Here is a 27,867-nt window from a genome sequence, read left to right on the forward strand (position 1 = left end):
CGGTCTTCTCATTAATTTCCAGGCTCTGCTGAAGGGTGGGGTTTTTATTATTATTTTTTTTCCTCTGGATCCAAAGATCCTTCCTGTAGGACGTTATGCTTTAAGTTCATAAACCCTGACGCAATACTGAACAAAAACACCTGCCCTTTTACTAAGAGACATTTAGGCTTATGCCAATTAATGCACTCATTTTTATAGAAAATTTTATTCAACATACATTTTCCAGCAAAAAGGCAATATACAGGAATAGTTGTCGTACACTGCTGCTACAAGGAGGAATTAAACTGGAAAAACTCCAAGATGTGATCTGCAGGTCATCTTCGTACTGCACTTAAACAAGACAAAACTGTTGCAATTGGTTAAAGAAAAACAAAATAAAAAATAAAACGGAAAAGTCAGGATCCAAAATAAAACTACACACAATGAATATGAACATCTGAATCAATCTGTACCCAACAAAATGTTTTTTTTTTTCTTTAACTTTTTTTTAATTTTACAGGTTTTTCATTCTTTAAATATACAATTTCATCGTTGTCTTTACAAAGCCAACTATGCACTAGGGCACCTTTCTGCACTTGGAAAAAAAAGAAAAAAAGGGTGTTTGTATTGGTTATTGGTGCTGGTTTGATATTTCTATGGCCTCCACCAGTCCTATGTGCCTGCAGATTCCCTGTACAGTGAATGTGTAGCGTACGAAGGGGCCGGGTGGGGCCCTAATCCTCTGATAAAAGCCAAACACAGCAGAGAGTCAGAGGCAGACGAGGGGACACAGAGGAGTCCGGACAGGCAGAATGAGTATGGAGGGCAAGAAAGAAAGGGGGGAAACCCAAACAAGAAAAAATTTAAAACAAAAAGCTTAAGACCGAGTGGGGGGAGCAACCCAAAGGGATATGCAAATCATACTACAACCAAAGTTTACATTTGACAGTGCTGAAAAATGTAAACCCTTTGATAATAAGTGCCAACGTGCAAGATGAAGTACAGACAAATTTATTTATTTTCTTTTTTTTTTTTCCATTTATTTAAAACAGATGCTGTGGATCTTTATTGTTATTTTTTGTTTGTTTTATTTATTATACAAGTTTTGCAGAAAAAAAAAACTGAACTAAACTGAATTCCTCCAACCAAACTAAGTGAGAAAGAGTTGTGTAAACATGAAAATTGACTAGTTGCACTAAGGGACCAGGAAAAAAAAAAAATGACAACCAGTTCAGGGCAACTAGCAAGCTTCGACCATCCGCAGTGAATTTGTTTTTGAAGGATCAGCGTCCTTGTTTTCACGAATGGCAAACATCTCTTCCCTCCAACGCTATGCACCAGCCTTATCACCATAACAATTCTTTAAAAAAGGAAAAACAAAAACAAAAACAAATCTACAAGTTCAAACCATCCTCCCATTTTTGTTAAAATCCAATTCATTCTTCCAGACCCAATAGGCAGCCAATAGTTAAAGAGAAGCCAAATTGAACAGCCTCAGAAGGAGGAACAAGGGGGAGAAAACCAAAAGAAAAAACGCATCAGCAGCAAATTCATTTGCTGAAGACTTCCTACATGGTGCCTGTGTACCCTGTCAGCAGGTGTTAAAACGTGGTGCACACAAGAGAGGTTTGGTTAAAGTCTTTAGTATGGGTGGAGCTGTGGCGTTAGCGTGGAATCTGCTCAGTTGTGGATCTTGATCGCTTTTTCCAGGTATGTGTAGCGGCCTCTCTTTGGAGCTTTGTTGAAATGGTCTAGTCCTAACCAAGGCCTTGGGTGTGACATGTTTCCTATGAGGACAGAGAGAGACAGACAGAGAGAGACAGAGGGAGAAAGAGACAGACAGAGACAGACAGAGATAGACAGACAGACAGACACAGACAGACAGACAGACAGAGATTGACAGAGACAGACAGACAGCGAGAGAGACAGACAACAGAAACAGCAACCATTACTTCCACTGTCTTTTAGCATTAGAAGGGACACAGAGCAGAACTAACCCCAGGGCCCCCCTCATGGCCTGGGCCAGTTATCCATTTGCAAACGGTGCATCTGATCGGAGCAGAGATTTATAAAAAAAATTAAACAACAACAATAATAATAATACCTGGCTGAGGCTCGAAGTCCTTCAGGTTGACCTCGTACTCATCCTCGTTGATGTACTGATGTCGGCCCATCATGACAATCGCGAATTTAAACTGCAGGGAAGGAGAAATCAGGGACAGATCAGACAGATGATTCAAAGATGCAGCCGGCTACGTGAGCCAAAGGATGCTTTGGGCTTTCGTCTGGCAAGGTTGCATCAGACAGTCAGACACTATCTGGGGCAAGGAGAAATGTCACATGATCCACATCTATTTTACCTTCTCAAACTCCTTCTCTTGGATGTCGAGCATGGTCTGAATCCTCCTCATGACGTCTCTGAAGCACTCACCCTACAGAAAAGCAGACACACACAAACAGGCTCATACTTTGATTTCCATTACTTGCTGGCATGCACTGTGATCAATGAGCAAGACTGTAAAGAGTTGTACTGGAGGAACTGTGGAGGGATTTGAGGAGAGATCCTTCCACCACTAGAACCAACCCGATGCTTCCACCGATCACACACACACACACACACAAACTGTCAGATAGGTCCACACATATGTAGAGACATGCTCACACACACACCTGTCGGATTTTCAGCAAGAAGGGAATGCCGAATGTCCCAAAGACTTCTTTGTGGAAATGTGCAACAGGAATCAGCATCTCGGTCTCTTTGTCCAGGTCCACCTGGTCCAGGGGGAGCTCCTGCAAACAGGCAGACACAGGGCATGTTAGTAGGAAGCTAGCGAGGGCCGATTCAACAAGCGGGTTTAGACCCCGTGGTGACCCTGACGCATACACAAATGCAACACAAAGGCACGCCATTGACAGGAGCTTGTTTCACAATGGCAGAGATGGTAAACAATGGAAGGGCACGGACAGCAGCTGAGCCACGGGCTGCGCTCACCTCTATTCTGAACGTTCGGCTGGCCGCGGGAGATAAACATTCTAGCAGTTCGTCCTCTTGGTGAACGCCGATTATTTTGTAGCTTACGATTTCTAAGAGCCTGAGAGAGAGAGAGAGAGAGAGACAGACAGACAGACAGACAGACAGACAGACCGAGAGGAGAGAAAGAAAGAAAGAAAGACAAAAATAAATAAAAACTGTCAGGAAGGTCGGACCAGAGGGGCAAGGAAAGGTCGCCTTTCTGGAGAGGCGAAGCGAGTCCTTGACCAAGCTGTGTAATGAAGTGAGTCAGAGGCAGATAGAGAGCCTTGCTGTTGTGAGGAGGCGTGTGGCAGTTACCTCAGCTTCTCCGAGCCTTTGTCAGAGAGCTCCACAGCTTTTTTACATTCCTCCAACAGGTCCCTCACACAGCCATGCTTGTCAGGGTATAGTGTTATCTCCTGAGGGTGGAAGACCAAACAAGGATGGAGAGAAGAATGGCATCAATGTGAGGTCATGTAAAAGAAGGCTGTATTTACACACACACACACATCTGCAAACCAACTTAGGTATTGGTATGTTGTTTTTACCTCTTCACGAAACTGTGTGTTGAGCCATATGGATTTGAAACTCCGCCTGTTCTCGAAGTCTGTGATCTTCATCTTCAGCTGAGGGGAGAGAGAGAGAGGAAAGACGGTCAGTCAGTGGCACAAACCAAAGAGAGTCCCTAGAAGCTGAACACCAAACCATGTAGACACACACACACACACACACACACACACACACACACGCTCCTTCTAGAGGCACTCACCTGCTGGTAGTAGAGCTTCTTGGGCTGCCGGGGCTTGAAGAACTGCAGCAGGTCTCGGAGAGTGCCTTCATAGTTGTGCCTGAGAGGGTTTCCTGGGCCATCTCTGTACCTGCCAGAGACGTGGGCAATTGATCAGTACGGCAGAGGGAAAGGTGGAGAGAAAGCAATTGCATTGTAGAGAGATATCGATAACTAGACAGAAGAATGAAGAATGCAGCACTGTTGCAGATAGAGAAAGACGGGCCAATACACCCACAGAAAGACTGAAAGACAAACAGACAGCAAGAAAGAGGTAGAGGCAGAGATGTGTGACAAACGCACCCCTGGGACTTGAAGAACTGCAGGAGCATAGGGTCAGTGTTTAACCTCTGTGCTACAGTCTTAGCCACCTGCAAGACAAAACCATGACGACCAGTGAGATCACACACACACACACACACACACACACACACACACACACACACACACACACACACACACACATCAACATTCAATTGCACCAGACAAAAACAACTATTTGAACCGTTTAAACCCTACACTTTACCTGGAAGTAGTTCATTCTGTTTGACAGTGTGACGACAAAGCCAGGGTCATTGTGGATGGTTTTGTCGCAGAAGATAACGTCCACGCGGTGGTACAGGTCTCTGAAGTAGTCCTTCGCTGTGGGAAGCTCACTGGTGTCATTCTCAGGGTCATCCCTGTAAATCAAAAGTGAAAAGTGTAAGTGCGCGCCCCAGGCAAGTCTTGTCAAACTCGTTCTTGTAACAGGGAAGAAGGCCATCCTTACTTCTGGAACACAATGATGTCTCCGTCCATCAATTCATCCAGAGCCTTGTCCAAGGAGACGTCATAGTCTTGTATGCGTTCTGTTAAATTCGGTTTAACTTCCTGTAAAGGACACGCACACACTTTAGGCTTAGCTGACACTGGACCAAAAGTTTCAATCATTTATACACTACAATTCTCAAACTGCTTAGCATAGCAGAAGAACTGCTGTCGCCAATTCCTTTCCTTTTTACATCATTTCAAATATGCACATACATATCCCTGGCAGCATGCACAAAAAGTAAGACAATTCCCGTATGCATTCTCCCACAAATGAACCCCTGAAGTGCAAGCCATGGATGCGTACCTCATAGAGGATAAGACTGGTTCCCTGCTGGAACCCTGCTCTCTCACACATGACGGGCAGCAAGTCTCCTGTAATCAGGCAAAACAGTCATGGTTAAAATCATTTGCAATCTGCAATCATTAAAGAAAGCTGGCTGGGTGTGAAAACTATTTTAACTTGGGTCGACCGACTTACGTATTTTACAGGATATAGGTGTGTAGATATGTCCACAATAATTTAAGCTTCTGGTTTTTGGATCATACATCTTCAAGAACAACATGACATCATCTGGAAAGGAAGAGAGTGGCCAACATTAGAGAGGTAAGTTATGGTGAGATGTGCTACGGTTAACAGACCTCAGTTTGACAAGAGGAGGGAGATATGTGACGCATGACAATGTGGATGTGTATATAATCAACATCAAAATCCAGAAAATCCAAGTGGAATGTGAACAAGGTGGTGGGTCAGCTTGGAACAAACCACTTTCTTAACCACTGAATAAACAGTTAAATACTGAATGAATACTGCACACTCCTTTTGGCACACCACACTCTCATATATCAGATGCAAGGAATGACCAGGGACTTCATGAAGGAGGACTGGCTCTGGGCGGAAATGAGAAAAATAGCACAGCAGAGTTGGTCACAAACACTTACGGTCTTTGTCGAACTTCGGTAACGTGGCACCACTGGCAGCCATCTCTGGATCTACTGTTTCCAGAAATATTGTCCACGGGTTTTCATTGTCACTCAAGTCAATCATCTGTATGAGCAAATAGCAAGTGTTAGCGTCCATCTGTTTTTAGTGACGGGAAACATCTCGTGTATGCTAACCACAAAAATAAAGTGACACTAAACAGCGAACATGAAGGGCTTTAGTAGCCGACGCAGCGAGGAACAAACGAATGGACGGGATTATTTATAAAAGGTTAATGTCGTCGCCATGATCGCAGGATATGTAAACAGGATTGGGTGGAACAGAAAGGATGGGTGATGGGCACGTGCTATTCCAAAGTACAAAACTCCTGCTTGACAATAAGTTATTCAGACAAGCTAGCACAAGGGTGACCAGAGGCTGCTGCACTCACAGACTTGTTGCAGTCGGCCTCGTAGTCGAGCATGGCGGGCCTCTTGGTGCCGTTGCTCCGGGCCTGCATGGGCCACAGCCTCATCTGGTCCTGTGGGAAGCCCTGCAGAAGATCAATACAACAGTAAAGCACCTCAGCAACAACAGTATGCAGCGCACAGAGCTTCAGACTGACTGCACATTACTGCATCAAACACCACAATCCAGACTGAAATGTAAATGATTCTTATGATAAACAATTCATTTAAAATCAGAAACTAAAAATACAAGGGACATGGGATGATTAACAACAGAAATGTTTAAACTATGAAGCATGTTAAAAGGAAATGAGTATGCTTCAATATCATTTGCACACCTTATCTGTGGAATGAAGCCAAAACACTATGTGTGCATTTACCACAGTTTATGCAATGTTATGTCAAACTTTGCTCCAACGGTGAAGGGAAACAGTCTTTCCTGGTTGCTATGGTGTTACAGCTGCTATGCTAGTTAACTAGCTAGCTAAGGACACTTTTAAATAACCTAAAGTTTAAATGGCCCATTTGCATGAAACGATAGCTATGTATACAGCTGATGTAACAGTCTCCTCAATCTAATAATACTAATAATATTATAATGGGAAAAGATAGAACCCCTTAGAGTGCCTGTGCACTGCAGCTTCATATAAACATGAGTTAATTTCCACTAAGCTAGATATAGCTTGGGTAGTTCATAGCTAGGTAAACTTGACTGTTTTGCACGCCGGTTCATCCCGTTAAATACAGTCAGGTGGGAATACACAACACCTTTAACTCTATCATTATGGAAGACGGAGTTAAATGAAAATGTGTTATCCGTCCCATGTTTTTACCGGATACAGTAATGGGATTCGTATGTGAAAGAGGGAGACCCAGTCACTCTTTACCAGACTCGCTTACTGTTCATGGTACTATCTACCAAGCGAAAAAAGATGCATTTCCATGTGCGGTGAATAGTCGGCTAAATATAATGAGCAGAGGTACTTACCATGGTCTGTGACAAGTTTTGGACAAACTCAGCCAGGGTGGAGCTCTTGAGCACCTTGAACACGGTGTACTTGACCTTCTCTTCGTCGTACATGTCATTGCCCTGGTGACCACAGAACTGGTCCTCAGTCACTATCTGGGAAGATCCAAAAAAAAAAAAAGTTGTCAAAACACGGGGCCAGTACATCAACACGTGGTTCAAATCTGCTTGACCCAGAACTCCAGAGCTGATCCAAGAGTGGGGCTAGTCACTTGCCTATACTGCTTTAGATTTCCCTTCGTCCTTCAAGGCCCAGGCTCAAAAAGCCCCCCTCTGGCTAGAGACTATTGATACTGGGCCAGAGACAAGGTCACATTGACCTTCAGACCCTTAAATGCCTTCAGTCTTCCTGCCCAGTTCATAATCCTAAACCAGGTTTCATACCCATCGTCACTGACATTTCTTTTCCAGGATCCTTAATTTAATTTTCATGACCTTCCAGTAATCTACAAATACACACAATTGTAAACTTTACTCCGCAGGCTGGGCCTGTTTACTGAATGAAAATAAAAACAACATTTTCCATTCCCTTTCTAATAGAATAGTTAGGCCGTGTCAAATCAAGTGTATACCGTATGACACAGCAGCAATGTATACAACGAAACATTATCCACAGAAGAGTACCATAACCATTTATTTCATTATACCAGCATACGGCAAAATCAAATGTAATGGCTCTAAACGTTTCCCAGGCTTTCCATGAGCGTGGGAACCCTACTACACACTGCACCATGAGTCATATAGCTGAGTATTTGGCATACCCACAGCATAGAAACCTTTTGAGGATCATTTTTGATAAACATCAGGTACCAAGTCCTTCGTAATAGAGTAGCCTCAGCACTGGTCAACCAGCACGGCTCTCACACACACACACACACACACACACACACACACAATCAGAGGCAAAGAAAAGAACTGTTAGCACGTCTGCTTCCCCTCACTGACCTGCACTTGCATGTAGAGATGCGCCTCTTGTCTCTCCTTCCTCTTCTGGGCCTCCACACGCTTCTCCTCCTGCAGCCGCTCCACCAGCTGCTGGGGAATGTCCACGTCTGTCACCGGCAGCAGCACCTCACCTGGGACACACACACACACACAATTAAAACACAGAATCAGCCAGGGGCAACACACACACACACACACACACACACACACACACACAATCAAAACACAGAATCAGCCAGGGGCAACACCCACACACAGAACACCAATCTGTTCCCCCTCGAAAGAATAACATATTTCAGCCTCTCTCTCGCACACACACACACAGAGATAAGAGTCACACAACACTACACTACACAGGACAACAGCCTGTTTAATCTTCGAGTAGTATCATTTATAGCAGCACTCATGCATACAATTATGCGAGTTGTATGCTAAATTCATGTAATGTCATTTGTTTGACAGATATCACACGAATATTGTCCCTTGCAAGGATGGACGGAAGAAAAGATCCAATCCATTATTGATACAGAATGTCAAAGCTTAATTACTTAATAATGACTGACAGAACATGCTGCCATCTAAGGAGTCGATGTTACAAAGGCAGGATAAATATGATTGGGGACACACAACACAAACATTCAAGATATTCTGAGCGGCCTACGCTACTAGTTCTCAACATTCATCATGACCTTATGAACGTCAATTAAGGGATTCTGCTGATATGATTCGTAGATATACCAGGCCGCAACGAGTCTATGCGGACAATAGAAGTCACACACATAAGGCAACAGTCTTACTCACACACACACACACACAAAAACACCACTTGTCTGTCTAACTAATGCTAAAAGAACTCATGAATCCACCCCAACCAGTAAACAGAGCTCTCAACTCAAGACACACACCATGAAGGCAACATGAACATGAGAACACTATGACAAAATGTACCATTAAAATCACCAACGCTGCTAGCCGTGTACGGGTTCTAAAGCCCTGACGCATTAACACCACCACAGAGAGCATTACAGAGAGAAGCCCAAATACACTCTCCTAAAATCTGACTAACCTATTTGCCATGACTCAGCTGGGAGTAATGGAAAACTAAAATATCATTTGTGTCACGAGAATCCCGGGCCTGAGAGCCGCTAGAATGTGTCAAGGGCACGAGAGAGAGAGAGAGAGAGAGAGAGAGAGAGAGAGAGAGAGAGAGAGAGAGAGAGAGAGAGAGAGAGAGAGAGAAGGGGGTGTAGAGAGAGAGGTGCACTCACTGAGCTTGGACTCCCGGATGTACACCAGCATGTAGGCGTTGGTGCAGTGGCGCACGGACAGGTCGTCGTCGTGGCCTCCGTAGTTGTGCTCGATGGCCTCCTCCTTGGTGCACCGGGACACCACGTCGTCGTCGAACTTACACCACTGAGGCAGGGACAGATGAAGGGGGTGTCATTTTTTTAAACAACATAAACAACACGATGAGCCCAGCATGATCAGTTCCCACACCAGTGCAGTAGACATCTTATCTAGGCACAGGTCAATGAAAATGTGGCAACTACATATTTGGTAGACTCGATAAAACATGTTTTTATTAGATGTAGCTTCACACCTAAATCAAGCCGTACAAATAGACTTCAGTTCCCCCCCTCATTAAAGTTACAGAAATCCAACAACTGACCAGTGTATATATAAGCAGATTCATTCTATAATTTGTCTTATTTTAAAAGGCAAACAAGAAAAGATAACAATTTCAAATATAGCTGCAAGCAGCGATGGCGGTTTCCTCCTAAAAACATTGCGAACCAGGGGGAAATGTACTTTTGTGACAATTTGTAACTGTATAGAAAAATTGTCCCTTCTTTATTCACACAAAGTGTCATGTCTGTCAATAGATTCATGCTATCAATGCTTGCCAATACTGTAACTTGCTTAAGTGAATGGCAAATAGAACATAACATTTCATAATTATTTCAGTTAATTAAACAACTGCAATACCCAGTGAAATATTAAATACAACTAACTGACGTTAGTTATCAACAAAATGGCTAGCTCACAATTGATGGGCTGTCGTTACAACCATAGATATATAGAATTACTAGATAACTCACGGCGGAGTCTAGAACGTCCGCAGAGGTCGGCCATCTTACCCCGGGCAGATCGCTCACCGTAACATTGTGGTGGTAGTGAAAAATGTACTTTTTAAATAACCATAGCTTGCTCAATTTTCAACCGATTTTTAAACGGGTTGGTTTGTTATAAACGTCAGAGATGTAGCTATGACATTTTATACGTATGAATAAGCATTTAATGTTCTAAACAATAGAATAATTATTCTAAGTATGTACAATATACGACAATTCAGCATGATGTCACAATAACAAATATCTTACTTCCGGGTGGCAAACTTCGCCCCTGCCCATAGTAAACCTTAACAAACCAATAGGATTTTCCATGTAATTTAACAAAGGTACGAACGAGTTTAATCATAATTATGAATATGATTACAACACGTTTTATGCGGATGATCTTGTCAACTGAAAAAAATAGACGTTCCTGATTTCGTTGCTGTTGATATTTGTTAGCGAATAACGGTAATATTGCATCGACCAAGTCATTGAAGAACATTGAAGTAAAGTCGTAGTGACTGAGATCGCTACAATATCCAACTTAACATGAACGATTTTCAGGACTGTTTGTAGCTTTCCAGCTATTTGTGTGGACACAAGAATTTGTCCATACAGATATAAATAAAAGTAGGCTACCTATCTATTTCACAATAAATTATCGTATTATAACTTTACATACTTTAACTGTAATAATCACAATATCATGTTGTAATGTAGAATTTACTGTGAAATCAATAGACACAGTAAGTTACTGTGAAAAAAAATGATACAGTGATTTCACAGCATTTTGTTATTCCACAGTAATATACTCTATTCAAATCCTCCTTTGAGATAACCCAATACATTACTGTAAATTTGAACAACTGCGCTGCATTGTGGGCTGAAGAAGAGACAGTTGAACTTGGATCCACGGAGGATGATAGAAGAGCTCGAAGGTAAGTTTGACAGACAGCTTGTCACAACTTTATAATATTGTTTGTTGTCTGGGTTAGTAAATGAACGATGTTTTGGATCAAGTGTGCGAGTTATTCGATGAAGAATACGCGAATTAGCGTGAAAGTTAAAGTTAGCTAACGTTGGCCACCAGCTGCAGTAACCAGCTAAGTCATTTTAAAGGCGTTTCCCCCCGCGAAGCTTTGCCTCATATCTTTGGAAAGCTCAAATTACGTGTTTTCGTAATGGTCCCCTGATGTCTTTAAGAAGCATAGCGTGCCAGTTATTTGGTCGAGAATACGCAGTTATTAGTGCAAATATGCGCAAATATGCGCAAAAGTGAGCTAATGTTAGCCTCCAGCTGCAGCAACTAAGTAATTTCAAAGCTGTGTTTCTCCAAAAAGCTCGCATCACAGACAATACAGTATTTTATATCTTAGGAAGGTGCAAACTATGTGTTTTCATTTGGTGGTCTTTACATGTCAATAGGAAGGATATGCATGAGTATTTGCTAGACTACTATCTCTCAGTATCTGTCAGTAATTGCTCTCCATTCTTTTTCAGAGGCAGTTAACAAGAGTGGAGCAGGCTGTTGAGGTAAAAAGAACACCTTGCCAAAGGGGCAAAAAACCGATTTCATCTGATGGGGAAAATAAGTGTTTCTCTTTTTACTATTGTACTTTGATCCGTCATTGAATGTTTCATCAAACTAGCCAATTACATTTTGATCAAATTAAGCTTATATTCATGAATCACTACAAAGTTGCTATAGTTGATATTTATATTTAAGGATGATATTTTCTTAAAATATATTTATGAACTGTATTTTAAGGTCTTTGCCCTACGATGGAAGCCAATTTCTTATATCAATCTGGCTTGGCTTTCAATACTAATTTATTTGGTGTACGATTTGGTTAAAGGGGAAGGGGCACCACTGCATGTGCCTTTAAAAACAATGCAATATAAAATCTGTAAAACTGAAAGTTGTCTTTGCTTATTGTTTACAGGTGCATCTTGGGCATTTACTCAGAACAAGGCTCGAAGGAGAGGCGTGGACTTTGAGTGGTCTTTGTAAATGTGAATTTGTCGTGTGCATTTTTATAAATCACAGTTTACAAGTCAAATTTGCAGTATTTTGCAGAGTTATTTAAATTGTAAATGTACAGTACATTTCTGGCTACTAGTTGCATTACCTTTACAGTAAAAAGCATAACATAACAGACAAATACTGTAATTTATATACAGCAAGACGATGTAATTCCACAGCTACATACCGCTATATCACAGTAATCCAATGGCATGACAACTGTGAAGTTACAATATACCGCTGTAGTTGCATTGCATTTTGCTGTGAAATGTTTACATGTAATTACTGTGAAACATGTACAGTACTTTACTGTGAAATATTTAAAATAAATAACTGTGAAATTACTGTGAAAGCAATGCAACTAGTAGCCAGTAATTTACTGTAAAAGTACAGTACCCACAACCTCTCCGGTCAGCCAGGTCTGCCTGTGTCTGCCTCTTTCGATGGCGAGGCGGTGCTTGTACATTGTCATGGTTTTCCTGAGTTTTTGTGTTTTGTTAACTGTCTTTTACTGTATTCAGGTAATAAAAACACCTTGTGCATGTGTGTATTTATTACACCTATCTGTTCTGTTTAATGTTATTTTCACATGAAAACCCATGGTTATAATTATAATTATTCATAAGTATGCAGTGTCATAAATACATCTCTGTACAGGGTGGGGATTTCAACATGCATCATTTCTTGATGTATATTTGTATAGGGAAATATTGTACCTACTTTATATCATTATTGTCAGTGAAGCACAGTTGCAAGCCAGTTTAAAGACATATTATGACGTCATGATGTCCCAATGTAAGTCAATGGGAAACATTTTATTAGTTTTTCTTTAATGTTTTAAAAAGTAACGTTTAAAAATATGAGAAATACATAATCCTAGTGTCCTTTACAAGACCTACACAACACATTTTGAATGAAGTTTCTACGTTAAGGTGTTCGAGCTGAATTAAGCACAGAAGTCTGTACAAAGAATAATAAGTATAAGAAACGAAGGAATAACAATACGGGGCATTTCATGCACTGTAAGTATTTATATTTATATAGTGTCATAGCTACATCTCTGACGTTTATAACAAACCAACCCGTTTAAAAATCGGTTGAAAATTGAGCAAGCTATGGTTATTTAAAAAGTACATTTTTCACTACCACCACAATGTTACGGTGAGCGATCTGCCCGGGGTAAGATGGCCGACCTCTGCGGACGTTCGACTCCGTTGGCCGGCAACGCGGATAATGTATCTAGTAATTCTATATGTCTATGGTTACAACCTTCAAGCTGCCCATAAAACCAAAATGGCATTTTATTTTGTTTGAGTTTTACCTTATCTAAGTGGGCAAAGACCATTTCTTTTCCACTTGGCCTAAAAAAACATATGTCCAAAAGAAGCAGTCAAACCGTAATAATGTCAACCGCTAAAAACCATACTGGTCTGATATTGCCATTCCATACTGAATATTCTGTCAAATTCAAAAAATGTTGCGACATAGCATGCTATTTCAGATGAAAGTTGTGTGGTAGCCTGGCTATGTAAACATTACAAAAAAGGTGACCGATTGTTTGACCGAACGCGTTAATTCACTGAACAAATACTTTCAAATTACTCTTCGACCACTTGTTAGTCATGTCATCCATTCAAATAGCTGTGAATCAATCAATATTTATACAACTTTAACTGTGATGTGTTTTAGTTTCATTTCACACGTCATTTACTGTATTATCAAGCCATAGCCGCTTGTCAACATTCCACATACAATTTGAACTAGGCCTAACTACGTCACTGCCATATACGCTGAGATAGTTGCCCCCCCATGGATAGAGAACCTGGAAGATTATCTCTGCTTTGCAAGATATTAATTATAGGCTAACATCCACAACACAATACGAAACCACATCTAACATCCACAATACGAAACCAAAAAGCGATGCTGGAAGATGTCAATAAAGCTTTACTTTTCATTCATCAACGCAAACGAACTGTGTCAAAGTTCTATCCTTTGGTTAAATCACTTTCTGAACACATCTAGCTATTGCCTCTGTTAATTGCCTTCTAGTCGAGCCCTGCAACTATGCTAATATTTAAAGCTTACACAATTACCTCTGCAAACACATGAACATCACAGCATGAACGGGGCCGAACTTTTCTGTCCAAGCCCAATCAGCGTTCAACAGAGTAATAACCAAGCCCAGCCCAAGTCCGCCAGAAATTTGAACAACACAATTAGTTACATGACGAACAAATAACCTAACTGTACATGCACATACATTACATTAACTTCACTCGCCGTCCCACAAGTCAAAATGTTTTATACCTTGCTATGCTAAAAGACATAGCCCATTGCTTACGAACACACATTAATTCAGCACCTCAACTTTACACAGCAACCGAGAATACAAACACAATTCAATTGTATTGAATTGAACATACAAATTAAACAGTAGTAGACATGCTTCCATTACTTACGGTCAAATGTAAATGACAATCTTCTAGACTCCAAAAAAATCGTGTACATTGCTCAGTGACAAAATGGTTGTCTGTTCACCTTCCAGCGTTGTTATGGGTACCATGTGTCGTCACTGTGTCTAAACCACGCGGCGCAAAGGCACACATTCCTTTGAGAATCACCCTAGCTCTTACTCAACCATGCGTATTTCAAATATTCACCAAAAATCTACTTTTCATCTTACAGTCAATTTTTTTTTTGATTTGTGTTCTAAACATTCTCAAGTGTCTTCACATGAACTTGTGATTCAATCAGAGTATCACTTTTTGACCTGTTGATGTGTAAAGCATTGTTTTAGCGTTAACAATTTATCCAATTTGCTTTAAATCAATCATTTTTGAAGATATGAAGTTGCCTTTGCACATGGCAACATGTTGTAGTGTCTTCTAGTGACATATCAAGTTTGGTGTTGATTTGTCAAAGATTTGCCAAGATATGACTTCACTTCCTGTTTGGCGACTTTTCAGCTGAATTTGAGTGGCTGTACCAGACAAACGGTTGTGAGGATCAAAATTATTTCCATAACTTTTGTGAGGCTAGGTCTGAAGATCATGTCTGGTGATTTTGAAGAATATTTGCCAAAAATTGTAGGAGGAGAAGGCTTTCAAAGGTTTTTGATAAAACCGGAAATAGCGGAAGATCTATACACCGGACGCTTTCGCGGAGCGGGGTCCGATTATTCGTCTTGATCCAGGGAATCCAATGGTACCTCATTTTTGAAAATCGGTCATACGGTTCAAAAGCTGCGTGTGTTAAAACAAGTCCAACTTTGGCCTGTTGGTGGCGCTAGAGTGGTCTAATGAGAGCCATGAAAATTGGTGTGAATGAAGAAGGGACTGTCCTTAATGAGTGTGCCAAATTTCACAAAAAGTTACCATATGGTTCTAGGGGCTGCCATTGACTCCCATGGTACAAGAATTTTTGCCTACAATAACAATAGGTTACCTCCCTACGGAGGAAACCTAATTAAGTAAGTTGCCACAGCTACCGCAAAAAAGCTACATTCTCCTGAGTTAGAACAGAGTTAAATGACAGGGGGAAGCCATTAACAGGAAAGCAATTGTTCAGCCTACTTGCTGACCAGTCTGTTCTTAATTATTTCATTACTATTATTACTATTTACAATTATTCAGAACATTTTCCCAATTTCAGAAGAAATGTCTTAGTTATGTTGACAATTTGTAGAATTATCTAATGATACGGTCAACATTGATACATAGATATACATATATGACCAAAGACCTCCTTGTGAGGTCCCCCCATATAAACAATAATCATTACAAAATCTTATTACAAACCCAAATAAGTGAAACACCATCAGCCAACAATGCATTCTGCTATTGTTCTGTCAAGCTCAGACAACAATGCATTCTGCAACTGTTCTCCACCATTTCATTAACTGATCTCAAGGAAACCCCTCAGAGAATCTACACCAACTGCTTCTCCCGCCCCCCCCATGAAGGTAAGTAAAGATCCTCACTATTGGCTCTGTGACACTCGCTTTGCCGTCTCCTTTAGGGTTGAGATAGACGACATAGTGGCCGCCGTGGTTGTCCCCGCTATGCACCAGCACCGCGTGAAGGATGTAGTTGGCCGGGTCCTTGGCGTCAGTCTTCTGGAGAAACTCATCCAGTGGCAACTGTTCAGGGAACTCAAACCTGCAGGCGAAGGGGTAAACAATGTGTCTGAGACCTCGAGCAACCTTTAGCTAAAGGCATGTGCTACTGAAGGTTTCAGATCCAAGTTCATTCTTCCATGAAGAAAATGCAAACTAGCATCGGAGGCTTGGTATTAGTTCCTTGTTTGACTCAGTAAAACAAGACACTCTAGATTTTTTTTTTTTTTTTCAACAAAGAAACAATATACTAGGCTAACACAATTTCACAAGTGAAATTTCTAAATTCAAAATGAGCCTGAAAGGCGAGATGTTTGTCAGTCTAAGGGCCACAGTGTGGGGACCATAAAGTCAAATTAAATGACTAATTAACTTAGCCACTGGCAATACATATTACATGAATTTAATCCATTGAGTCTCGTCTCATTTTTTTTTTATTATCAGTCATCACATCAGTGAAGGAACACAAAGCTCTGCAACTTAGCTTAATGCTAGCAGCCTTCTTGCTACACTTTCTGCAGTGTCATATTAGCCAAATACAGTTCTTCTTTCCAAAGAATGCACATGTATTAACCACAGATAGGCCTATGCATGGATTTCTTAATATACTACCATGTTGTATTCATGTGTTATTGCTTGTTGTTTTTACCCAGGACAGTAACTGAATTATCCTGTTGGCCTCACAGAAACGAATAATAACTTCGAATTGAAAGTGAATTTTTTGTAGAAGTTGTATTTACAATGCAGTAGGCTCCAAAATATTTTGTATTTCGACATAGGTCTGCTGCTGGGTAATCTTAAAAGGAGTTTTAATTTATTGCGAGTAATTGTACAAAACCGCTGTTTGATCAAAATTTTAAAAGAAAAATACCATGAAGGACAAGATGCATCAAGAATAAGCACCACACAGTATGCACTTCTCCACTGCAGCCTTTAGGCACGTTTCCACTGCAGTAAACCTCCTGTAGGACCTTTTTTGGGGGGTGAAATAAGTATGTACTCCGGGGTAAGAACTTCTGTGCGTTCCTGAAACTGATGGTTGACGCCTAACGGATACACGCGACGTGAATGGAAGACGACAACAAAACCAGCTAGATTTAAATTAGAGGTTGTGCAGCAAATACAACTTAATACAATAAAAACATACAAAGTAAGGGGTTTGTCACTGAATGAACACAACCAAAAAGTTTAAATAATCATAAGTGCTGATGTATTCATTTATCAAGTAATTACAGCTGCAATAAAGCCATTTAAATTGAGTATTAACAACGTCAGAGCGAAATTCAACTGTAGTCTCTTCCTGCCTACCCCCTTCCTGTAGTGGAAAAGCACCAACCAAGTTCACTCAACAGAGGGCCTCAATGCAGAACACAGTTCTTTCAGCGGGCCTCAAGGCCAGCATCAAGGGCCTGAGCAAGGAGCCGGAGATTACAAAAACACAAAAAGTGCAATGTGTGCCCTTTTTAGCTGCCTGCAGAGCAGCTGCTAGCTCATCTCCTCATTCTTCAAGGGATTTTACTGTACATACTAGTTTACAGCCTGCACCACTGAGCACATTCACACGAATGTAATGGTGAGGACTTTTTGTACCAGGAGGTTTCGGAACGGTCACCCAGCCTAAACCCCTGTTCAGAGCACGCAGATCAAGGCAGCGAGGAGCCGAGGCATGCAAAAAGCCTGCAGGGCCGCAGCGGGGGAACGAGAGAAAACAGACTTCAGCTGATCGGAGGCCCATCCGTGAGTCACACTCTCTGAGCCGGGTATTTAAAGCACTGCAGCAGTGGCGGCAGCAGCAGCTCCTGCTCTCCTCGGTAAAGTGGTGTGATCTAAACGGGCCCTGGGCGCTTTTAGAAACGGCATCAGAACCTGCATCAGAACCGGTGCTGGCCAAGTGGCCCTTCCAGCAGGACAGGCAACGGGTTTACAGTGAAACATGCCCCAATTCTGATGGCTGTCCTCTGGCTTGTAATGGCGGACGAAGAAAAGGTTGCTGTGCTGAGCAGTGATATTGATGGCTACCTGTCGTTGATCTTGATGTTCTGGTCGGTCTGGGGGTCGTACATGAACCTCATCAGTTGCAAGTGCAGAATCGGGGGGAAGGTGAGGAACTTCACACCTTTTTCTGCCTCCTGAAAGGTGAGAAGAAAAAAGAAAAATTCAATGGGACAGAAAAAAAAAACGTATTGTAGATGGAAATAACCATGTAAAAAGGAAACGGTGATAAGGTCAGGTCAGAAAGTGGTTAGTATTTGTTTGTGTGTGTGTGTGTGTGTGTGTGTGTGTTTATTTGCCAGTGAAACAGTCAGAAGGTGTGTGTTTGTTTGCCCACCTGGAGCCCGTGCTCTCCGGCATCATACTTGTTATCTCCGTCCAGCTGCTCAACAGCCACATAGTCTTTGAACGACTCAAAAACTGCAGGGAAAAGGGACAGGCAGGTGAGTCCCCAGCAGCCATCAGAAAGGCAGTCCTTCCCTCCCCCCGCCGACCCACTCATCCCAAAGCCTCGTCAACCCCCAAACTCTCTTAGGCTAAACCAAACTTCAGCCAGAGAGAAATACTTTGTAGAGAGGTTTGAGTCATCAAGTTTAAGATCAATGAAAATCAAACCAGGGGGCCTTGACAAGACACTCGTTTAAAAAAAATGCAGGCACCGCCTTTAGATTTAAGTGTCAGCAGAAATAGAAGTGCACTTGATAGAAAAGTACAGGTCATGAATACTCACTGTTCTTTTTTCCTTTTATGCTGAGCTGAATGTCGTAGTAGTCCTCTATTCTCTCGGACCGGTAATCGACATGCTTACACTGGATATAGGACTGGAGGAGATGAGGGGAAAAGGAGATTAGGAAACGTGGGCAAGGTAGGAAACTGTATGCAGCAGAGGCGGTGTTAGAAGCGAGTGCCGACACGGAGCGGGACACTTACCACCATCTTTCCTCTGAAGAGCTTTGGGATGGTGCCCTCCACACAAGTGCCTTTCATTTTGTTCTCCACATTGTCCAGCAGCTAAACAAGACACCACATCAAGGACAAAACAAGACACCACATCAAGGTCAAAACAATGCCCATTCAGTGCTCTCAATGGCCTCCCTGTTTAGACATTTGATGATTTCCAGAATCAGGATTTTGCTCAAAGAAATCAATCAGGCACAAGGCCTACTGCTACAAAAAGGATCTAGACTTTTTACAGTTATTCTTATTCAAGTGAAGTGGACTTGAGAAATATCAAGTTGTGCTGTATGTGGAAGAAACACAAACCACTCACCACTCTGCACAACTCCTGCACATCGTGCTGCATGAAACTGTCAAGGGTCTCCCACCTTTGAAAAACAGACAAGAGGCTCAAAAAAAGCACCATGGCATCATGGGAATGCCATCACTAAGACAACAGCTATATGGGTGGCAACCAGAGAGCAGATAGGACCCAGTGAGACAAATCGACCAATTACCAAGTGGTTTAATAATTCAAGTATAAAACAAGTTAAGCCACATCTCCTGTTAATACACAAGCACACCAACCCGAAAGACTTGGTCAGCTTCTTTGTCCCCACTGGCTTGTCACTGTGTTGAAGTTCATAGAAAACCCTTTGAAGAGCCAGCGGGACACTTTTGGAGGAGTCGTCCCCTTCGGTCGGCATCATGTACACCGCCTGAAAGCAGTTGGGGGAGGGGAGGGGGGGTTGGAATGGGCAACTTTACAAACAGGCTGACACGGGCAAAATGAGTACCAAAGTTCAGACCACATGCATTGCTTTGAACTTGTTCAGAAAGCAAGCGACTGGTAAATAATTGTCATCTCAAAACATTATCTTTCCAAATGCCACCCTGAACTGTGGAAAATCTTTGTTATCTCAAAGCTTTAAAAAAAAAAAAAAATTAAATGCACACTGGTCTTGGTGGATCATGCTACACTTTGTATATCCCCTGCTGTGAGAAGCCAGAGCAGTGCGTTACTCCCAGGGGGGAGGTGATTGCCTCTGCCTCTGGTAATCTGATGTGCAGGCCTGCAGCACCAGACACCAGGGCGCATTTGAGAGTGAGTGCCGCTTGTAACCTCACCCTCCGGAGCTGGTTGGTGAAGAACAGCGTCTGCAGCAGGCTGTTCATGTAACATGTGGCTCCCTGGTTCTTGAGCCCCACGTAGCCGGTGTGCTTCTTTGAGTCCCACCTGCAATGGGAGGATGACGCATCGTCAAGGGGCTGCTTTCGTCAACAGTGACACACTTGACTGTAGTTCACGCTTGGGTATTTTGACAGGAGTGCTGAGAAATTGCCAGCGGTGTGGAAAGAATACTTACGCCACCCCATGCGGAGCGTCTGCCTGCACAAAGACTTCAAAGGTGACTTTGTCATCCTCTACAAATCCCCTCTCCGGATCAGTCACGTCCTAGAAATGTACAAGAATTGGAAAACAAGTATGATGCACTGTACTGAGCTGAGCGCCTGAATCCAAATGTCTGCTGCAGTTTTTTTTTTTATTACAGTACAAATATTTTATCAAATAAAACACTATACACAAAGACATAACACCAATGTGAACCAAATAGAAATAATTGCAAGTAGCTCTCTTCGTAACTCAAGCATGTCTCAAAACAAAGGTCGTAAGTGAACCGCATAATTTCACAGACGGTACAGGCACATCAGATGACTGCATAGTCTTGCTGCTCTGTTTCTCCAACAGGCACAGCATGAGGAGAGAGGGGTTGGGGGATGGTGTTGAGATGACGTGACTCAGGTGCAGCACTTACACTCCAGGACATGAAGTTGGAGAAGCCCCAGTCGTTCTCCTTGTGGAAGAAGAGATGGCTTATGCGGCGACTGAAGGACTTCTCGTCATCTTTGTAGTTGATGATCTTCAGCATCGCCTGAGCATGGCATGACCACGACCTTCAAATTCAGAACCATCACAGTTGGTCAATCAGCCAACCACTTTTACTCCAAGTGATCTACAATTCTGAAAATGTCATCTTGGTGAACTTCCTTATTGGCATCAGTGACTGCATAAAGACTCGTCACTGAATCTACTGTTCAAAAGTTTGGGGTCACTTAGGGTTTTCACTGAAAGCATACATGAAATGAGTGAGTAGGAAATAAAGCTAAATGAATAGGAAACAGGTAATTGATAAGGTCTGAAATAATGATTTTTAATTGAAATAATAATTGTGTCTATCAAACTTAACTTTCATCACATAATCCTTAATTTGCAACAATTACAGCCCATATTGGACCCTATTAGGTCAAGGCCCTCTTTTTCAAGCAAATGTATTATTCTCCATCTAAACTGGAGCCTTTGGTTGCACTCACGTGGAATCGGACTCTGCATTGCACTGCAGGAAGAAGCCAACACTCTTCTGGTGAGGCCTGTCTGGGTAGAAGCGTGGCATCACCATGATCTTCCAGGGCAGGTTCCTCACAAAGCAAGAAGGGCTGAGCACAGACTCACTCAGCCGGCTGAATCGCTCCACAACAAACTTGAAGGTAGCCTCGGACCGCCAACTGGTGTCTGCCATCACAAAAAGCAAACAAGGTTAAAACATTGCCTGCCGATACCAAATAAAAGCTCCTTGGTTGATGAGAAAAATTGACCCGAGTCATTTAACTGGCAGCTATGTGAAATTATATTATCTGCTGATGATGATGGTGGTGCCTCACCGTCCTCCATGTCTTCCTCTGTGTTGTTATGCCCGTCTGCTATGGCCATGTTCCCGTTGATGACAGGGTTCTGGGGGATTCTAGGGGGATCATCTGTGTCCCCAGCTAACAGAGGCCGAAACAGAGAGAGGGAGATGGAGAAAGGGAGGGCATCGCACAAAAACAAAATATTAGACTGACCAATGGACATGCCCTACCTTTAATGAAACTGGAACATTCACAGCAGCATTTTTTTTTATGGTTTAATAATTACAATTGTGAACTTCATACAAAAATGTCAGTTGATTGTGAGGACATGAGCTTTATAAAAAAAACTGAGCAACTCTGCAACACATAATAAAGTAGGCCCAATACTAAACTCAACCAAGTCTGACAGAATTCAACTTCAGGAAGTTCCAGGAAAAATACTCAGATGTGCTTTGTAAGCTGACCTCATTTTGTCAAGTGGATTACATACTGATGATGACAGGTGCCATTCATCTCATTTCCCATCTCCATTTTAGTAGAGACCGACCAGATCCGCAAATGCATGGCATAATTATTGTATCATATAAAATAAGTGTCATTATTATAGTTCTTGTCAATAAACACTCAACCACAACAGAATGATAATTTAGTTTTCAAAACATATCCGGCCAAGGACAAATTTGCTGATCATTTAATTTACACATGATCACAACAGTGTGTTTTGTAAAAGCTTGCAATTGGCCTTATTTACTTTCGCTGATCAACACAAACAAGGTTAATCAGATTTACACCATTTATAAATCAGGCGTTGGTAAACAAACCTCATTCACATATCCATAGTACACATCCTATTCAATATATATTAGTGCATTAATATCAATCTGCGAATTAAAGGTTACACAGGTACAAACCAAGCAGCCTATGAAAGACAGATAAGTCCTGCGAGCTATGTTCATATAGGCCTACTGCATCATCTGCAGGCTATTTATTTCGGACTAGGCCTGAGACCTGACCGGCTGAAGGAATAATGAATTAAGTTAGGTACTTACGCCCGTTTGTGACTGGCATAACTTCAAAAATAAATGCGGATTTTACCAAGCGTAGAAAAAATGAACTTGAAACGGCTTAACTGTTGTGAACTGTAAATACGGCAGGCTGCAAGACGTTGATTAAAAAAAAATGTATCATTAAATATGGCGAAGTTTCATGTATCGAGGGCGCAAATCCCCGCGCTGTGTCGATGTCTGCACATGCAGGCCTTGCCGCAGCCTCCTCCTAAGCTCCGCTCAGTATTTTCGCATCACCATAATGGAGCTACCTAAGCCAACAACAAACTAGGGCATTAGAAATAAACAGGCCTGCTGCCCCTGTAAACGACGACGGTTGATCGAGTTGGGTTCTCAACATATAATACTGCGATTGTCAAATAGGACCCAATCGGCTTCTTTGGCTTGTAATGTTCTCAAATGGGGTAACGTTACCCAACTGATTTAGTTAGCTATCTGGCTAACTGACTTAAAACCGCAAAATGTATAGGTAGCTAGCTAGCTAGCTGGCTAGTAAACTAAACTCGATTACAGGTTAACTAAAAGTGATATTTCTGCTTTACAAACACTAATATAGCGCTCAAGTGAGTAATCGCTGCAGTGTAGTAAAAACTGTCAATGCTTCATGACAACATAAACAAATACATACGCACGCAGGCCTGGCACAGAATTGATCATTGCAAAATACGGTCCTCCATCTTGGAATAAAATTGCCATACACTCCCCCTTGCTGCAACTTTTGGATGGAACTGGCCCTCCAAATTAAGCTAACTGAAAGCTAGCAGAAATTGTGAATATGGTCAATAATCAAATATGACGTGTCCAACACCCATATTGCATATATAGATTTCCAAGACCTGATCAATGGCATCTTGATAATTTGTCGGAATATAATAGGCTTAGTTTGTATACCGGCCGGGCACCGCTAGCACGAACGCTAGCCGTGTAACGTTTACTTTCTAAAATAAAACAGAATAGGAACGTAAGCGTTTACGTAAGTTATCTTCTTATTTTATAAGTGAGCGCTGGTCACAGTCATCGAACTCAAATTTGAGAGCGGGGAGCGTAGCATCTTCTTTAAATAAATGAATGAAAATGGATGCATAGACCAAGGGTCTGCGACAATCTGAACGGCGATGGCAGTCATATTTGTTTCACGTTGAAAACATTAGCCAATGTTACTAGCTAGCTGTTAACGTTATCGGACTAGTTTACAAATGTAACGTAATTTGATATAGAGTTAACGATAACCCACAGAGTCTGTTTGTTGCCAACGTCATGTGTCCATAGTGCCAACAACGTGAAGTTATCTGGAAAATTAACGTTGATGACCATTCATCAATATACCAATAAAGGAAAAAGAATGGACGAAATGCCATTACTTATCGTGTTGCTCACACTGGTCCAGATATGTCAACTTTCTTGACATGCTAGTTTAACAAATTGGTTTAATGTTGATTTCTTACAGTGATCTGATTTACTTAAAATGGTTAACTACCCAGCTAAATTATTTGTATAACACTTTCCCACCTCCCCAACTTCAGTTAAATATTCAACATACTTCAATGGCTCAATAACTGGTCTGGCCTATGAGCTAACGTTAGCTCAGTTATCTGCGCCACGTTTATTGCAGTCAATTCCGGTAATGTTAGCTAAAACATCAGCTTGAGCAATGTTCGCATTTGCTATCGTTAATGAATTATTCGACATATGTATCTGCATCATCATCGTCTGGTTATGTAGGATGTAACATATATTTCAGTTGAACAGATACGGTGAAACACTGCTCGTCATCTGTCATCAAAAACACTGACTAATGCAGCTATGCTAGATAATTTAGCCTGCTAACGTCATGAGCTACTGCAGCTAGCTGTCTGACTAGCTAACTAGCCAGTAGTTGCTAGCACACCGTTAGCCTACAGATAATTGTTTAGAGTTAGCTAGCTAGTAAATTAGCTAGCTAGGCAAAACGAGGTCAAAACATCCACACTGTTGTTAGCCATAAGGGAAGCAACAACACTTTACCGTGTAATTCACCCTCATGTTAAAGTTAACTGTGTATATTGTGTATAGCTTGCAAAGCATACAAACATTTAGGCTGCAAAAACATTTAAGCTGCAGGAGGCCTTGTCCTACCTTCCATCTCCATATCCTCGGGTTCGCTAAGCTGTTGCTCGCCGGCTTTCTGCTGCTGTTGCTGAGTGTGATGGTGGTGGTTCATGTTGGCAACTGTTGTTATGTTGTGATGTTTGTTGTTTTTGTTCCCCTCGACCTTGTCTGGTGTCGGTTCCGTGGAGAAAGGTGTCCGGGGAAGTTGATGGGGTGTTTGAGGATGCGGAGGAGGGGTAAACAGGTCGAGCCTTGGCGGCTGGGCCTGTTCTACAACGACCTCGGCCTTTTCTGCAGTCAGCGCCGGGGACTGAGGAAGGGAGGTCGGTGGGGGAGCAGGCAGAGAAACGCGGACGTATTTGCTCGCTATTCGCCCAATCTCGGCGCCTTGATGGGGATACTAACACTAACTGGGATAGATGATTTGGGCTCCTGTGCAAGGAGGCCCGCTGAATTAAATCCGACTTTGCCCCTATAATATGGGGCAGAAGACGAAGTGAGTGAAATTGAACTCGCACCACAACCTGCAGCCGGAGAAAACAAATACCTTGTTTATAGCTAGCTGATGCTAGGTAGCTAAGCTAGCGAGAGTGACAAAGGATAGAAAATTCAACCAAAAATCTCTCGAAACAATTCTAAATAGAACTTTTCCTGCAATATGTCCAGTCCGTCTGCTCCTCCGATTGTCCCTCTTCTGGGGGGGAGCGGAGAAAAAAGCTATCCATTCAAACCAGATTCTAATTTGAAATCGCACTAATTTAGAAGTTCAAGCAGACATGCATACGTTTTGTCTCGATGTTATGTCCAGTAGAACTATTAACGAATCGAATGGCTAAATTCATTAAGCAGTTGCATTTCAAATGTATACTCTAAGTAAAATATTTTGCCCGGTCACGGCCAGAGCTCTCTCACCCGCTCCCGTGGTTTGTGATGTTCAGTTGAGGTAAAACTCAAAATGGCGGTCGCGCTCCTCTCTGAAATGTCACATCCGCATGGAGATCTAAACACTCGGCGGACACAAGTAGTCAGTCCCACATATATTAGCATTACGCTGGCTTCAGTGATTGTCTGTATAGCATGGTGGCATTGGAACTGTCTGTCACCAACTAATTAAAGCAATTTTATATCGTCATTATGAGCATAACTAAGTTATTAGCCTGATAAACTTTTCTTCCTCCGCTTGCACCAGACAGTGTTGTTGTAATTAGGCTTAATGTGAACTGGTTTTTAGACCACAGGATGGGCGCTTGCCCACTTGATGGTGATACAGAGAAAAGTCTAGTGATATTTATTTACCATAATATACACTTGTCCGCAGTCTGTGCGCACTTCCTACGCTTGTGCTTAATGGAATTTGAAGACCTTGAGAATCTAAGCATGAAAAGCTCTCTTTCGATGGGGCCTTCAGGTAGGGAAGTTGTCCTATTCTCAGCGTACAAAAAAAAAAATCCGTTTTGCCCCAACTTTGCCCCAACTTTGCCCCGCGTAGGCAACCGCTGTGTAGCACGTACCCTATAGCTTTTGGGATATTGACAGATAGGCCCAATGATCTATTTAATATACATAGTAGCCAACAACGTAGCCTACTGTAGGCTTGTGGGATCAGCAATTCAGCAGCCCTGTGCAGCAGGCTGATTCATTCGAGGCTGTTCTTCCACCACCTAAAAAAATGGTAAACTATTTTCTAAAGCTAGAACTGATGTTACAACTGATTAAGAAATATTTGGTGTCCATAGTTTCCATGGCATACACAAAGGCTACCCGTAATGGAACTGCACATAAAAGCTGAATGAATATACAAAAACATATGTATTCATTAGGTTGCTCAAAGAATTCAGGGAGGGACATATTGCATTGCAATTCTCTTATGCACAGTTTATAGAGTACAAAGGGCCACATGTTAATTTCATGGAAAAGCACGTCAACAAATACTGCCCTCTGCTGTCAAATAGACATGATGTTGGCCTATTAATAGAAGTTTTTCTGTCCAAATTTTGCCTATACATACAATTAATACAATGAATAAAATGTTTTTTTTTTTAACAGACACCAATTCATTTTCAAAGCAGCCAAGTAAAAAGAAGGTATCCAAGGACACATTTTAAGTTGTATAAAAGAGTCCGTTTATCTGTAATCAGTGACTTGTTCTTTCCAAGAGACCCCATGCTAATAGATTGGAGTACCAAAGGCTATAATTAGCATTGAATACAAATATTTGTATCCAAAACAATTAATTCAAGCCCAAGATGCATTAGCATCTTGAATATGCCACACTGGTTTATGATAACCATGACAAGTGCTGTAAACAAACAAGGAAAATGGCACAGTGAAGAGCCTTTGGTTATGTAGTCCTAGCCCCACATGTTTGATTACTGTACAATCACTTCAGGGCTTTCATCTCATCACATTACAGCGATCTGGATACTACTAAGAGTAAAAGAAATGAACAGAATGAGTAGCAGTAGCTACCATATACCTCTGGGATGGGAAGACTGCTGAGAAGTAATAGCTCCAGTGACAAAAAAAATGACATTTGACATTGATATGTCATACATGTTAACAAGTGCTTTTCATTTAGCTGCAATTTGATATTCTTCCCTATGGTTCAACATTTATTAGGCTAGTCAGATGGACATTAATGGTAGATAAATAAAGATGCATCATAGTTTTAATTCTGTCAAACATCTCTTGTTTTGAGAATGGTCACACAAATTTCACTTGAACATGCTCTGAAGTATTGGTTGCGTATCTTTGTGGCTCTCTACACCCAAAAATAGTTTCTTTACTAATTTATGGTTTAACTAATTTGGGTTATTCAGAACATAAAGGAATACGTCATTAATTCGTCACATCAATAGCATTATTTTTTCCTCAACACTGACAAATTACACAAGG

At 41.7% G+C, this 27,867-nt stretch overlaps 1 protein-coding gene across 2 annotated transcripts; it reads right to left on the reverse strand.

The window, feature by feature from the left end:
- Positions 1 to 186: 186 nt before the first annotated feature.
- Positions 187 to 25,878, reverse strand: usp7 (ubiquitin specific peptidase 7 (herpes virus-associated)). Of its 2 annotated transcripts, none has more exons than XM_080857234.1 (31): positions 25,000 to 25,878; positions 21,851 to 21,955; positions 21,503 to 21,701; positions 20,947 to 21,085; positions 20,497 to 20,585; positions 20,258 to 20,366; positions 19,718 to 19,848; positions 19,464 to 19,518; positions 19,124 to 19,204; positions 18,924 to 19,014; positions 18,531 to 18,613; positions 18,221 to 18,330; positions 16,067 to 16,244; positions 9,216 to 9,360; positions 7,948 to 8,078; positions 6,964 to 7,098; positions 5,960 to 6,061; positions 5,529 to 5,634; positions 5,068 to 5,160; positions 4,894 to 4,961; positions 4,549 to 4,649; positions 4,306 to 4,459; positions 4,083 to 4,150; positions 3,762 to 3,864; positions 3,541 to 3,618; positions 3,311 to 3,411; positions 2,972 to 3,071; positions 2,650 to 2,769; positions 2,340 to 2,411; positions 2,084 to 2,174; positions 187 to 1,766 (listed from the first exon to the last, which is right to left on the reverse strand). In XM_080857234.1, the coding sequence occupies exons 1-31, from the start codon at positions 25,082 to 25,084 to the stop codon at positions 1,660 to 1,662; spliced, it is 3,330 nt and encodes a 1,109-aa protein (XP_080713360.1). In that variant the 5' UTR covers positions 25,085 to 25,878; the 3' UTR covers positions 187 to 1,659. The 2 variants fall into 2 exon arrangements, with proteins under 2 accessions (XP_080713360.1, XP_080713359.1); XM_080857233.1 differs by having other exon boundaries at positions 3,762 to 3,870.
- Positions 25,879 to 27,867: the final 1,989 nt, after the last annotated feature.

This window comes from Sprattus sprattus (assembly GCF_963457725.1).
Source record: "Sprattus sprattus genome assembly, chromosome: 18".
Lineage (NCBI taxonomy): Eukaryota > Metazoa > Chordata > Actinopteri > Clupeiformes > Clupeidae > Sprattus > Sprattus sprattus.